The sequence below is a fragment of the Ascidia mentula genome, chromosome 1 (genome assembly GCF_947561715.1).
Source record: "Ascidia mentula chromosome 1, kaAscMent1.1, whole genome shotgun sequence".
Lineage (NCBI taxonomy): Eukaryota > Metazoa > Chordata > Ascidiacea > Phlebobranchia > Ascidiidae > Ascidia > Ascidia mentula.
Window position 1 is genome coordinate 7,721,409 of NC_138566.1, and position 15,791 is coordinate 7,737,199.

At 36.6% G+C, this 15,791-nt stretch overlaps 3 protein-coding genes across 3 annotated transcripts; 2 read left to right on the plus strand and 1 right to left on the minus strand.

Moving 5' to 3' along the window:
• Positions 1-188: 188 nt before the first annotated feature.
• Positions 189-5,964, minus strand: LOC145896350 (DNA repair and recombination protein RAD54-like). The gene is made up of 13 exons (XM_082985096.1): positions 5,410-5,964; positions 5,108-5,263; positions 4,844-4,992; positions 4,366-4,506; positions 3,812-3,979; positions 3,594-3,731; positions 3,201-3,387; positions 2,752-2,859; positions 2,185-2,321; positions 1,742-1,861; positions 1,302-1,430; positions 833-1,033; positions 189-378 (listed from the first exon to the last, which is right to left on the minus strand). Exons 1-13 carry the CDS (start codon positions 5,884-5,886, stop codon positions 189-191), a joined length of 2,301 nt encoding a protein of 766 aa, XP_082841222.1. The 5' UTR covers positions 5,887-5,964.
• A 1,067-nt stretch (positions 5,965-7,031) lies between these two features.
• On the plus strand, positions 7,032-9,826 carry LOC145908874 (thioredoxin 1-like). Its single transcript, XM_082996200.1, has 5 exons — positions 7,032-7,191; positions 7,269-7,373; positions 8,268-8,327; positions 8,642-8,707; positions 9,482-9,826. The coding sequence occupies exons 1-5, from the start codon at positions 7,168-7,170 to the stop codon at positions 9,542-9,544; spliced, it is 318 nt and encodes a 105-aa protein (XP_082852326.1). The 5' UTR covers positions 7,032-7,167; the 3' UTR covers positions 9,545-9,826.
• Positions 9,827-12,390: 2,564 nt separating this feature from the next.
• Positions 12,391-14,903, plus strand: LOC145910589 (cathepsin D-like). The gene is made up of 8 exons (XM_082997778.1): positions 12,391-12,518; positions 12,650-12,797; positions 12,850-12,973; positions 13,054-13,160; positions 13,513-13,712; positions 13,777-13,870; positions 13,928-14,191; positions 14,372-14,903. Exons 1-8 carry the CDS (start codon positions 12,466-12,468, stop codon positions 14,537-14,539), a joined length of 1,158 nt encoding a protein of 385 aa, XP_082853904.1. The 5' UTR covers positions 12,391-12,465; the 3' UTR covers positions 14,540-14,903.
• Positions 14,904-15,791: the final 888 nt, after the last annotated feature.

Below are 15,791 nucleotides of genomic sequence, written 5' to 3' on the forward strand. Positions count from 1 at the left end.
AACCTTTTCTTCTCACAAAATAAACAAGTTCGGTAAACTTTCTTTTACGCGACCGACAGCGCCGGACTGAAAATATTGGCAATGATAAAATTGTTGTTGTATTGCAAGGAAGTTGTCATGTGATTGAAAAAAAGTCGCACGACAAAAACAACTATTTGAAGTATATGAATCGGGGAACATCAGGTGCATCATACGGTTTGTCGTTGTTCCACGTGTGACTTTTGGTAAAAAGCAAATGTTGCGCCCGATTGCTTCCACATTTGTTTCAAAATTGGGTCAGGTATGTCTTTGGTGGTGAAGCAGTGATGCCAGTTGGAAAGATCGGAGTTGCAATCAGCTTCGGGTGGCGGTGCTCTTGTCTGTATGCCGTTGACACACCTAGTAATGTATCTTGTGTTGAAATATGTACAAATTTATGTTGTTTGTCCTTGCGCATTCGATCAAGTTTAGATCATTTAAACTTTGTCATAGGAGTGTGATGCTACAGTGAGGGTCATTAAGAGGGAAAAACGCCGGTACAAGAAGCTATTTTCTAGAGATCGCATCAGATTATAATCCCCATAGATTATAATGCCTATAGGGACCCAAGTTTTGCGGTAGAAATCCTCAGTTTTATAGCAAACGTTGGCCCCACAGACTCTTATAGGTCTTGTAATGTCGCACCGCCTACACACCCTCTCGTGGCTTATAAAGAGAAGACGAAACTACTATACTTACCGCCAAAAAGCAACTTTTAGGTGTTAAGATACTCGGGAGCCAATTATTTTGCAATATGCACACCAATTATTTAAAGTTAACCAAGCATTTGAACAGACACAATGATGACGTTTACCTTCTGCAGTTAAGACTGTCGTGGGTGCTGCTACTGGTCGTGCCCCCATCAATCTCCTGAGACGTGAAAAGGTCGCGCAGTTGATCACGTGAGAAGTGACGCGCAACGTCCTCCTCTTGATCAACCACGCATGACGACAGGGCCTTTTTGTGAGCTTGACGCTGAAAGATTTTTTCTTCTATCGTTCCTGTGGCCAGCAACCTAAAATGTCCGGTTTATTGACGAGAAACGCAAAAAGCAGCTTAAAAACTTACTGCATTGGGTTGAGGTTAGTCATTTTTATATTTGTACATGTAAGCCAAACTTATAAAAGCGCAGCCGACTTTAAACACATTTTCTTGACAACATTGTGCACATGAAAAAAAAACAACGTTTAGCACATGAACAAGATGCGTTGAACTAATATTTGGAAGGATTTTAGGTGGCCTGGTTAAATTAAAGGAAAAACTAATGATCGAAAAACAATTACCTGTAAATGTAACACGGTTTCTTTTGACCGTCTCTCCAAACACGTGCCATTGCTTGCTCGTCATTGGCTGGATTCCAGTCGGGATCGAACATCACGAGACGGTTTGCACCAATCAGATTTAAGCCGCAACTTTGGAAAAATGCAGTGTTACTCTTATTGCGACTTGTTTTAAGATAAAAATGTATTTTAGTTGTGGTTCTTAATACATTTCGCGTAAAGAAGATGCAAACCCCCCTAAAATAAAAAAGCCTATAGCAATACAGAAGAAACTATTTGTAAAATACAAAATAATTTTAATTTTGGCTGATCTGAAAAGTCTAATCAACGTGGGACAGATTTGACTCGTAGGCCGCTAGACACCCCGGTTGCAGTGTATGTAGCGTTCAACAGTTTATAGAATTTGTTTAACTGAGAACCATCAACAATTAAGTGGTGATTACCCTCCGGCTTTGCTGCTCAACATGAACACGAACTCGGGGCTACATGGGTCGTTGAATTTGTCAACAATTTTCGACCGCTTCTTAATCGACATACTGCCATCCAACCTCACGAACAAGTACCTAAAAAAGAGCTTTTATGGGCACTATAGAATTCACTTTTTAAAGAGACGAAAACCCTCTGGGGGTTCTTGCGGCATTCGTTTAATTTCGGAAGAGGTATGGGTAATAGTATTTAAGTTACGTCACTACGCTATGGACAAGCAATACTGTATATTTGGGTATTTTTAGATACTATGGGCAAGTAACTTGTTTATGATATGCATATTCACCAATGAACAAATTTTATATTATATTTTGGAAATGTGATTGGACCTATAGTTTAAATACACGGTGGTGTTTCTGGCTCTATTCAAACTGAAAGCAAAACTGGACTGCAGGCAAACCTGCGCAGTCTGCACAACTTTTCGCACAGGTCGAGGGTTTGCGTGTAGTTGGAGACGAGAACAAACTTGTCACTGGTTGTGGATCTCGTCAAAGCGAGCAAGTAATCCACTAACAGCATCTTCCCCGAAAGCTCCGGCTTGAAACACATAATAGTCAAGTTGCAATAATAAAAATGGAAGCATAGGGGCCAATAATATGTTTTAAGTGAACTGCAGACAGGGCCACTGTTTCGACCTAGTAGGTCACCTATTACCGCATAGTCTTTGCATGGCCGTTAGGTGTGCAAGAACACCAATAGTCACGTAACTGCACTGATGAGGCCTAATAGATCGAAACAGTGGCTCGATCTGCAGCTCACTTAAATCAAACATAGAATTAAATTTTACTCTGAGGTTTCATTTTCAAAGCCAAGCATATAATCCAGTCTTGACCTTTGACCTGTGTGTCATTATTATGAATGAACAATTGGCCCATATGTTATTTTAGCACTCTGAGTGGTCCGAAACAAACATCAATTAAAACATTGATTAAATATATTGCACTTTAAAGCTCACTAAAACACATACCAGTATGGTCTTGGTTGTGAAGCCAGGGGGGAAGAGTTGCATCATATTTTCATATCCCTCCTCTTGCATCACACATTTCTCATGGATTAGAGCAGGGTGGTTGCATAGCTGCACAAAAATTACAAAAATATGTACATTACATGGCACGAGTTGCAATAAATGTTAAACTGCTAACAAAATTTGGTTAATACTTTGGCCAACAAGATTTGCCACGTTGTTTAATGTCTTGGCTGCACCTTTTTACCATAAAAAGCTTATTCAATGCACAGTTGAAACCTTCGTTGCTGTTGTTACTTTAATTGCACCAACTGGACAGTGTTTTTTTGCAAAAGAAACACTTTTTAAAGTCCACCACTGTCCACCTTTCCGTATTTTACATTAATGAAAATCCCATGAAACGAACATTCCTAATCGATAAATCAATAATAAACATCAGAAAATGAAGGAACCTTTTTTAGTTGTGTTATTGCAGACAGTCCCTTGGCGGAAACACCTCCCTGTTCACCCTTCCTCCTTTTTGGTGCTGACTGGCAGCTTGCTGTGAAATCTTGTTTGCTGATGTAACAGTTGTATAATTTCTGTTGCAAATCAGTGAGTGGACAACATATCACAAACTCTGTCTTTACAGGAAGGTATCTGTAAAAAAGTTGATTTTAAAAGATGTTACAAATTGTCTTGGTATTATAATTTGTGTAAATCTAAATTAGGCAGTAGAAACCCCTCTTTTGAAAAAATGCTTTACAATCAACAAAACTTAAACGACAAACTTTTCATAAGACCTGCCTAATTATTGACCATTTGTTTCTAACAGTCTTTTTGCCAAATTTAAACCTGCTACATACTTTGAAAGAATATCAGATGTCCTTCGAATTATACAAAGGTCAACCAACTGTACAAGCTCCTTCAGTTTTGCTTCCCCAGCTTCTTTCTGATGGTCAGTGGCAGCAGAATCTCGACCTCTTAATATGGGCAACTCAAATCTGTTATCAAATTATAATTTTACAAATTATGGTTTGTCCCATTTTTCCACACAATTATTTGTACAGTAGTACATGCTTACTTTTTCTTAAATTCACCGGCAGTCCCCAACATACCAGCATTGACAAAGTGCACTAAGCTGAAATATTCCAAAAGGTCATTTTGTATGGGGGTTCCAGATAGTAACACTCGACGTTCGCAGTTGATATTGCTTAATGCTGAATATGTTTGATTTTCGCAATTCTTCAACCTGGTCAAAAAAACTACCTTTATTGTTTATCAAGTTTTTGAACCCACGAATAATATGAGGATGCTTTTTCTTAAATGTAAAATATATTTGTCTTATATACCAAGACAGGCTGATTTTAGGCTGGAAATTAATGTTTCCGTGATTGTTGTAAAATTATACACAAGGTGGAAACGGGGAATGATTCCCAGAATCCACTAATAAGTATTAAATATTATTAGGTGTCACAGAAGTTAATTAATGTAATTACTGGTGCACTTTTGGTGAAATAACTACATGAAAGCTACATAGTAATACAGCAATTATTGACCAGAGACTAACACAATCTATTGCAAAAGTTAAGTATTACAAATTTAAAAAACATACATACAAAAAGAAAGTTTACAAACCGATGGCCTTCATCGCATATAACTAGGCCTATTTTCCCCCGATGCAGAACTCGAGCATGCAAACGGAATGTTTCGTATGAGATAAATAAGATTGGAGTTGCCACTCTTCGCCCATGTTGGCTCATGAAGCGATTGAGTTCTCTAAAAAATATTCCTTCAGAAAATGAACATTATTCCAACAAAAAGGTTTAAAGGCTTCGCAGCCAAGGCATTGTAGATAGGCTGGATCAGCCACTTTTCCTGACAAGTTCAAGCAAGATCTAAAATATCCTGCCTTGCTATGCGAAAGCATGGTATTGCTTCTGCGTTATTCCAGCAATTTAGTGACACAAGTGGAAACTTCATATTAATTTCAAAATATTTATCTACAAAACTGTTTAAAAATAAATTAAAGCAGCAATAGAAATAAATAAATAAAGTTAACTGTTTTTGCATCATGTACAATTGTATGCATAAAAAATACATGTAATTTTTATACTTGTCAATTTGATCTTTGGATCCAGAATCAATGGCCAATGTATGAACTCGATTTGCCAACCATTTGTTGACCTCTTTTTCCCAGTTTTTTACCAAACTAGAGGGTGACACTACCACCGCTTTGTCAATAATTGGAATCATTTCTGGGCCCTGCATTTTAAAATCAATCAATTATTTATAATCTGGGGTGATACTTTTGGGATTAGTTTATAGAGGTAGAATGTAAGAGGAATTAGTTAGCATTTTTTTTTTAACTTTGATTTACCTGTTTCAGCAAAGTCCAAATGAGGGTTATACACTGCAGCGTTTTTCCCAAGCCCATTTCATCAGCCATAATACAACCATGTGACCCTTGCACCTGATTACCAGTGACACAATCAAAGAGGAATTTCACACCTTCCCGTTGATGAGGGCGCAGCACCTGGCGATAAATGTTTACTTTTCATCAGGATGAAGATAAATGTCTACTTTTCACATTAGGAATTACCATCTTGAACAATATTCACACAAAAATGTAGGTAATTCTGACCTCATTTTACCACAAAACAACTTAGTGGAAAATATTACCTTGGATAAAATTGGATCCACAACAACATGCACAGGAATCTTTAATTTGTCCAACTTTAAAGCATCATGTGCAGAAATTTCTGGAGGGTGGTACAAAACAAGGGCATTTTCCTCAAATGGGTCGTGCAAGGGCTTTCTCAAAAGTTGACGTTTTATGCCTAATCCTCTTGCGCCTTGGGGTCCCTTGTAATTTGGTATTGGAATTTTAAAAGGTTTGGAAAGTATGCTTTTGATGAATGATTCATGTGAGACATGATCTGGTAATTTAACTTGCGAAGAACTTTTGTTGTTGCCATTGGAAGTTTGCACATTCGACAGGACATGCAAGGGTTTTCTGAATGGAGAAACATACTGAAGAGAATGAAAATCATTCTTGGTTTGTCTCTCCTTGTTATTATGACAATAATCTAAATCGTCTTGGTCTTTGGGGCACTGATTTCTTCTGGCCAACTGACTGGGAGCATGGCTTCTTCGCATATTGCTGTTTGTTTAATTGCAAATGACGTATGAATTTGTTGAAATCAATGCAGAACATGAGGCAGAAATGTCGTCATAGTGATGATTAGGTCTCAAATCAGAACAACAATACAAAACTAGAGCTCTCATCTCAATAGCAGCAACCTGACGCAGAAAATGTTAAATTTCGCGCCAGTGACGTCATAAAGGATTTCGCGGAATGTGCACAAGAGGAAGGGAATATTGTAGATTTTACAAATTAAAATACGAATACAGTCGTTAATTTTATGCCAGAAGATCAATCTAATTTAAATTGGAAGGGAAATAATTTCACACCAGCAAGTTTTGAAAACTCGTTGTTGGTAGAAGTCCTCTGGGCGTTGCAAAAAGTTATTTTATGTGCGTTTGTGTATTCATTACAAACAATTCTTGATAGTAAAATATTAGTAAACGTAATTGGGGCTTTCACCTTTAGTTGGCGGTGTTAATAGAATACTTTTGTTTGAAAAACCGTTTGGATTGATGTAAACTGTGTGGTAGGCCTAAGTGCTGATGAATAACAGGAAGAGTCGTTTTAAGTATAACTGTTCTTTTAAATATATTCTGGTAAAGGCCTAAACCTTCCAGAAATAGATTTCTTGTCATGCATTTTACCATATATTGGTGTATTTCGGTGTACGTGCACCGTGGACATGTTGACATTTGACAAGAATTCCGAGTTGGTAGCGATTCCAAACATAACTCTAATCTGAACCCTAACCATGACAATTTCCTGACAAAATCCAATCCTTGCCGAGTACGGTTAGTGTAAAAATTTCTGCTTACTGAATTTGCGTATCATTGATGTAATTTGAAAAATTGAAGTACCGGTTCTCAGCATGACTCAGCAGTCTTGTAGGTCCTTTCATGCGTGTGTAGTACGTGCGGAGAGGGACTAAGAAAATTCTAGATAAAATGAAGCCACTTTTATCACAGCGGAACTGGTTTAACAGCGATATATAACAACAGTTGAGAATATTGTTTGTATTTTTAATTCGATTTCCAAGCATTGTTTTTTATATTTTTTGTGGATGGTGTTGTCAAAATGATTCAAACGCATGTTGTACATTGTACTGCCGAGTTTTGTATAATTTTACCCTTTGATGAAACCAATTTTATGCAACAGTAATAGTAATAATTGTTTTTTCCCTCAAAATTTTTGTTAACCCGTAGTCATTTTGATTTATAACTTGCATTGTTTTCTTCTGCATCTAAAGGCTATTGTTTTAAAGTCGGTAAGAAAACTTTTCTAACAAAGTCAAAATGGTGAAGATAGTGAAAGACCTGGTAAGTTATCTCACCTGGCTGTTGAAACTTTTTCAGCAACAAAACAGGGTGTTAATTATGTTACCTGTTTTTTACAGGCAGAATTTAATGGGGAGATTGCTAATGATGCAAATAAACTTTTTATGGTGGATTTCTACGCAGACTGGTGTGGACCATGCAAAGTGATTGCACCTAAATTTGTGGTAATTATATCGCTTTTGTTTTTAGCCTAAACAAGTTTTATCACCTAAATATATCAATATTTAGATACTGCAAAACTCTGTTAATCTTTGCCAGATTAATTGTTCTGGACTTCCAGTTTGTCCAAAGTTTTAGGCCTAACAACATCTAATTCATTAGTAAAAATCACCTTAATTGAATGCAGATACAAAAAAACACCTAATCTGTTTTTAACCTTAAGCACTAATTACCCAAAAGGAATTGGATGAATTGACTGTTATGCTATTCACGAAACACTAATGGCCATTAGTCAATCGATGTTAAAATGTTGTTGAGCACAATGCACTTAAGCAAGAATGCAGTTAATCCACTCAAATTAAGTTTGATATAAGTTATATAAGTGTGAGGTGTAAGGTTGAACAGGGTGATCCACTTCAGCAGGATAAAAAACAAACAATTTTTCATTCAAAATTAGTGAAGATTCAGATTACCCTGAGATTTTGGGTTAAAAATTGCGTTATGTGAATGAAACAAAGTGCTAGATAAACCAAATCTGAATCAACCAAGTTAAACTCTCAATGCATAGCTGGTTTAAACCTCTGATATTTACAAGATTGGAAAAAAAATTTCAACATGAAAAACCTCAGCCCAAACATGTGAAATTTTGTCATAAACTAACAGATTAATATATGAAAAAACACCAAAAAAATCCTGTGCAAATAAAAAATTTTCAATCTGAGTTGTATTCTGTCTACTTTTTAGTGATAATTTCTTGCCTCAAAGATTCAAACTTTAAATTCTTTTACTGTTTTGTGGAAATGCTTGTTATTGAAGTAAGCAGTTTTACTGCCTAAATATATTTTGTCTGTATATATGTGCCTTGTCTTCAAGTTTATTTATCGCTTTCTACTTTATAGAAACTATCTGAGGATTTTACCCAAGTCGGCTTTTTAAAAGTGAATGTTGATGACAGCGAGGTAAATCTACACAATGGTTCAAACGAAAGAACACTGTTGGATGGAAAACATCATAAATTCAACAGTGTTTAAATGAAACATAATGATTAAAAAGCAGCATATATTTCAAAAATATGTTCTTGCTTATTACTGCAATTGATATAATGTGCACAGGAAGTGGGGCGATACTGCCAATCATGCCATTGCATGAAACAGTAATGTGCATTGGAATTGTTGATATAATTATTTGGACATCAAGCGAGTGAAACTTGGTTAAATTTTACAAAAACTAGTTTGTAATGCATAGCAATATTAAACACCAGCACTTGTTTCAGGATATCACAGAGGTATATAAGATTGAATGTATGCCCACATTTATTGCCATAAAGAATGGAAAAGAGGTAACTTTTAAACTTTTTAAATATACAACACCTACTTTTACCTTCATTCTGTTTTGTCCTTTAGGTCCACATTTAAAGTTTTTTAATCAAACACAAAGAATTGATGAATTTGTATCAGTTAAAATCACAGCAATGCTGTTTATCAACATGTTTGTTTCCAATGTGGTGTACAGACCTGCTATTGATTTATGTAACACAGTGTTGACATTGTTAATGTGTTTTACCACCACATCATTAATTTGCCACTTTGGGCAAAACACACAAGTATACCGGTACTGTTTAAATGCCAATTCGTGAAATGATGTTGCAGGGGCAATTTGGTGAATGCAGTGTTTGCAGCTGGTCAATTTCCATTTTATGTAAACGTATATAATCAATTATCCATATTTGCATATTTGTATGTATAATTTTATTAATTATTGTTACAAAAACCACAATACTAGCTGTGGCTATTTATGGCTAGGCATTTGGTTCACACTTTCTACAAAATCTAACTATACTGACACTGAAATACACAACTTGCATTAATATGATCACAACTGGTTTTAAATGTAAAAACACAAACCAGATTTCACTTGTTTTTGTTGTTGTAGGTCAGCATGTATATACTTTTTTTAATATTGTATAATAGTATAATCAATTAAAATTCATGTTTTTTGGTTGTTTTTTTCCTGATGGTTTGTTTACAGGTTGTGATGTACTCAGACCTAACACAAATGAAATATATATTTTTTGTACAGGCTTGCATAAACCTTTCTTTTGTACACTTAACAGATTGATCGGCTCAGTGGTGCGAATGAAGCCAAACTGAAACAGATGATTGAGAATAACCTGTAAAAAAGTGATGGAATTCGGTGTAAATATATTACAGCTATAACCATTCTAGAAAATTGGAATTATAACCATGTAAAACAGCACTGTCTTATCCTACTGGTTGTGTATATTGTTTCAATGAGTATATCCGTTAAGCTCTTGACAAATAGGAAAAGCTACTGCATGTAAATTTATTGCTGTGTACTCTTTTTACAAAAAAAATGTTCCTTGCTTGGGAGGTTGGGTGCTTTTTAGGATAAAAAGTTGTTTGCACTTCCACTAATTAATACAGCAGTGGCGTTTGAATTTGTTTGGTTGCAATTATCGTGGTTATTAATGAAAATCTTAACATTGATGTACACTTTGGAACATATAGCCATACAGTAAAGTAAAGGCCAAAACTGTTCTTCTCCGGTCGGATAAAAATTGTGCAAGGAAAAAAATATTTGGGATGTTTTTGATTGAATGTAGGCTAGATAAAAACAACGCATCTGGGCTGGAAGTGTTTGAAGATTGGGTAAAGTTTTCGTAAAATGAGAAAACAAAGTTGGTTAAGTTAACAATTAGGGACATAGCCACTAGCTTCTACACGGAAGGGCGTTCCGGCTTCTGTTAACTACTAGGTCATACCAAGGTAGAATTCAGAAACCAAACTAGACTTCCAATAGTGGCTTAATAATGACCTTTTGTGACTGTTTCTTGTTTTGTTGAAGGTCAAGCAGGGTATTATTACACAACAACGATGAAAAGGGTATTTTTCGGGTTATATTACACAACAACAAAGTGAATAGCACATATCTTAAAACAAAGAAAACGGCATTTTGAATTGTAGTCCACCCCATTGTTATTGTCAATAGTTGGCATCAAAGGTCACACGATCACTAGCACAGGTTTGCGCAAATATTAGACAAAGGCCTTCAGTACCACCGTAAGTCCGTCTGATTAGCGAAACAGATTCCCCAGCCAGCAAGCATTCTGGCCAACATTTATAAATAAAAGAACGAATGGTTTCTACAGAACAAAGAGACTTCATGGATTGAATATAGGCTATAAGGTGTCACATTTTCAAACAATAGCATTGTAGTACATTTATTGTCCCGCAACCTTTTTCACTGATGTGGCTCACAAAAACTTTCATAATACGGCGGCCAACTCACCAAAATTGCAGGAGATTTGACGTCAAAATAGACGATCTCCATTTAGGTGCGGTATTGTGAGCGAGTTGTGCATCAGCCTTAGCGAATTATGCAGCTATTGCTAAAAGCAAAAGGTTGTGAAAAATGCTTTGAAAAATTTAAATACCATGGGTTGCGATGAATTGGTTTTATATACGGTGATGTAGATTGCTTGGGATGTAATTGCATAATAGGAGATGGCCATATAAAGTGCTTGCGAGGGCGGCGATAAAGGACAAAACGCGCGGGCATATTCACATCTCATGCGCACGGTAGCACTGGGTCAAAACTTGACGACCGAAATCATGTTTATTTTCAGAATAGTTAATCGATTTTCAGTTTATTGCAACCAAAATCCACACAAACACAGACATTTTAAAATGGAAGGTGAAGCACACGGATTTTATTTTTGTGATAATTACTCTGAAGCTTTGATTTGGTTTCGACGAGAGCTCGACTACAGATTAAGGGAGTTGCCCAAGCGCACAACCAATGAGCATTTTGCGTCAATTTACCATTACCTTGCCGGATGTCGTCGTTAAATTGGAAAAATTTAAATTGAAAAAATGCACAGACTTAACAGCGTGCCTGTTTTAAATATTTTTGCTTGTTTTTTTAGAGTAGTGTCCTGGAAATAACATGAGAGCTTAAATCTAAGAAATGTGCTTACTTTGGACTCGTGCGCTTTGTTTTTCCTTCTAAACGTTCTTATGTGTTCATTGTATGCCGATTATTAGTGGTATTACGTTATTGGAGGTAACAGCCAGAATAAAAAACAAATTTACGGAAATTATGGTTGTGCCTTCATGCTATAGTTTAGCGTCAAACAGCAAATTAAGGCAAAACTTAATTTTTGTTTGAGACTTCGTTCAGTAGGGTTCATTTATTGGCCTCTCTGGTAAATTTGGAAAAACACTTTTCATGCGTGTTAGTCCAGGACGTGCGATTCTGACCATGTATCGCATGAATGGTTACGTTTACGTGCATCGGAATACTAAAAGATTGAACGAATCTCTTGGGTGTGTTGTTGTTTTAATTATTATTGTTTGGGAAAAAACACACCTTGCTCTGGCTGTTAATTTTGAACTAAAGCTATACCCCTTATAATAGTTAAAGAAAAAACACAAACATGTTGCTTCATTTTTACACATTAGCAGTCGCAGCAACTGATCGGCAGAAATAAAGTATCTATAAAGCGTTCTATTTCGAAAGACGGTATGAATCGTGTGGTGAATCTAATGCATTTGCTTGTTAAGGTTTAGTAACTCCATGGGAAGGTTAAACATTGCAATTTACAAACATTTACAGGTTTTATCCGCATCCTAGTGATTTTATTTTTTTGTGTATCGTTCATCTGCGTAGTTGTTTTTGTGTGAGAAACACGAAACACCGGTATTGTAACCGAACCGTGTAGATGAAAAGAAATTTTTTACATGCGGTTTCAGGATTGTGATTAGAAAAGATACTTGGAAGCTCACCGATCTGTATCAACAATAACAACGCGAGAGCAACAGAAACCTAGACAATGGATTTTACTTCTTCCTAGATCAGCAACTTCTGAAACGACTTCCGTGCATTTATTGCCGAAGATTCTGTTTATGAAGTTGTTCATTGTTTCGTGTTCATCACACAATCCTTGGAAACGCGAAGGGTTTCGCATCTCGTATCTCCTGATCACAAATAGCTTATAAAATTAAAACGTTGTGCCACAGGATTAGTTTGGTATAATTTATTCAATAACTCACTGCTTTGTTGTATGTTGACACCAAGATGAAAGTTATTGTATTTCTTCTGCTGTTGGAAACATTGAGCTGCGGTCACATGTAAGTGATGCGGATTAAGGTTTTTCCTATCCAAAGCGTGCTTTGTCACATATTTACGGAAATGCTGCGCGAATTGTAAATGTCCTAGCGTTTTACCTTGTTGTTATAGTGACAGAGTAACTTGTGTTTAGTGTAAAACTTCAGAAGCACAGAAGAAAACACAGGGACGTGAAAGAACGGGGAACAGAGAACATCAAATACACACAGCACAGTAAATATGTGAAGTTCGATTCTGCTGGTGTTCGAAAAGGTCGCGAACAGCTCACCAATTACGACAATGTACGTATATGGTCATTGTACGAATAGATTAAACTATCAAGTGCTTTTTCAGACCGTATATGTTGGAGAGATCGAAATAGGGACGCCCCCTCAGTTGTTCGCTGTGCAAATTACCACATGGTCTTCATTTTTTTGGTTGCCATCAATTAAATGCAGAAGATCCGATGTTGCTTGTGGTAAGATCATCTGTTTTGTTAATTCGTTTGCAATGCAAACACTAAACCATTATTAAATACCTACAACTAATCTTCTGCAGCAAGACATCGCAAATACAACAGCACGGCATCTTTAACCTATACTACAAATGGATTGAAACATCATGAAGGTGTAGTTATTGGTTTAGTTGGCCAGGACGTGCTAATGGTGAGATGATGAAGCGATTTTTTGTACGCGATTGAAGCAAAGTTAAATTAGTTTTTATCCGAAAGACACAACTCAATAATATTATAACAATATTCCTGTAGCTGCAGGATTATTTCCCGGATTGCCCATTGTTATCGCGACATTTCCTTGCCGATTCCGATATTTAAAACATTTGTTTGAGACACTTTGTAAAACAACAAAAGCATTTCGTTTGACGTTAAACTTTGAATGTTTCTTTCCTTCTTAAAACGTAAAACTTATAGGCTTAAATCTATGGATCTGCGTAAACTCAACAAATATAACCCATTGCACATTGGCAAAACAGTTGATGAAATATCCCCATACATTTTAGATCGGTGGCGTGAAGAGTTTTAACCAAACTTTTGTTGAAGCAATCAGGATTTATAGTGACACTTACTCTGAAGCTCAATTTGATGGTTGCCTAGGAATTGGATATCCTGAAACATCTTTTGAAAATGGGCTAAATGTGTTTGGCCAAATGTATGTGCAGGGAGTAGTGCCATGGAATCAATTCTCATTGTATTTAAACAGGTCAAGTAGCATACTATATACAATATGTAGTTATTGTAACATTTTGAATGACGTTCGCTTTTAGGGATCCGTTTAAACGTGATGGTGGAGAGTTGTACTTGGGCGGTGTGGATCCCACAAGATTCACTGGAGAATTCAACTATCATACTGTCCAAGATGTATGTTTGTCAATTATAAGTCAATGTATGATTGAGATCCATATCATTTTAATGCAGGGCAAATGGGCAATTGCAGTGGACGGTATGAGGATTGGCAAAGACGATGACGCACAATTTTGTGTCGGTGGCTGCAACGCCGTAATCGTTGTGGGGTATCCATATATTTATGTATTTCAGCATGAAATCGGAAAGATTAGAACTATTCTTGGAGCTAATGACTATGGTGTGATTTCCTGCGCAACGATTCCAAAACTGCCGAATGTAACCATCACGCTGTCAGGCATCAACTACATACTCACACCTGAGCAGTACATATTAAAGGTAAATGGTATTACTTCCGTGTTAAACCAACTGGAGTAGATACATCGGTCGAGAAGATATAACACCTAATATGTTTATAAAATGTTAAAGGATGCTGATGAGTTATATATAAATATTGTTTGCTAGAAATGACATTTTGTATTAAATACAAAGATTTTACGGTGAGGCGATATGTCACAGGAGCCGACAGCATGTCTCATTGGTTTCGGGGCAGTAACAGATATAATGGCTTGGCTCATCGGCGACGTCTTCCTTGGAAATTACTACACCACTTTCGACTACGCCAATGATCGTGTGGGGTTCGCTCAATTGAACCAAGATTTCCGAGAATACCCTGATCCCGAATGAACGCAAGACGCTTAAGATGTAAATGAGGAAGTCCTGCATTCCTTGTGCGGGAGACTGTATATTATTTCAATGTAAATACCGATGTTTTGTGTAAACGTTTTCATTGAAGTTTCTTCGACTTAGATTAGTTGGTTGAAATTAACGTAGAATTAACGGTGACGTCACAAATGAACTGCAGGTGGGCAAAAAGTTAGTTACGAAAAGCCGGTGAGGTTGTGATGACGACGTCGTTATATTATAATTTTGTCGAATGCGCCATAAAATTAATGGAATTGTTCAGGTTTGAATCAAGAGTAGTTTTGTTTTTAAAACATCACTACATACTCGACGTTGCCAAAGGAGTCCGAGGTGTGGTATTTTTTTGTATCTCAGACTCTAACCATATATCATGGACTTCGATTCCACAACGAGTTCGAGATTTGGCATTCCCTGTATTTTTGAAAGAAGGTACAAAAAATGCAAAAAAAATGATTGCGTCATATTGAATCTTTACAAACAGACAAAATACATTGAAAACAAACCACATTGTCTGGAGGGTGAATTGCTTTTGACTTTAACTTGAAGCCACATGTTAATGATATAAACCAGGAGTTGGTCAAGTTTCTGCTACATCAACAGCCTCCAACATGAAATAATTGAATTAGGAAAAATTACCTTTTCCTTGCCGAATGTCTTCGTAAAATTGGAACAGAGAAAAGCAATAAGGAAGCAGACATGTTTGCTGAACGCGAATTAATGATTCTGAGTGGTTCAAATCAATGAAAAGGACGGTGATAATACAAGACGCAGGGCCGACTTGTCCGTTAGGTTGAGTAGGCAACCGCCAGGGCGCGCAAAACTTAGAATACGCAGACTTAACAGCGTGCCTATTTTGAATATTTTTGCTTGTTTTTTTAGAGTAGTGTCCTGGAAATAACACGAGAGCTTTGGACTTGTGTGCATAGTTTTCCCATCTAAACGTGCTTATGTTTTCATTGCATGCAGATTGTTAGTGATATTACGCTATTGGAGGTAACAGCTAGGCTGAGAAACACATTTACGGAAATTATGACGGGGCCTCTATCAGGAAGAAAAATTTCAACAATTGTAACTACATGGCCAGAAAAACACCCACGAACACATGACATATACATTGCAATCCGCATGTTCAAAATCACTGAGTTTAAAACCGAACATTGACGCCGGATGTCGACTGCAGACACATCTTAAACAACAACAACAGTCGCATCAAAAACTGGTTTGTCAAGATCAA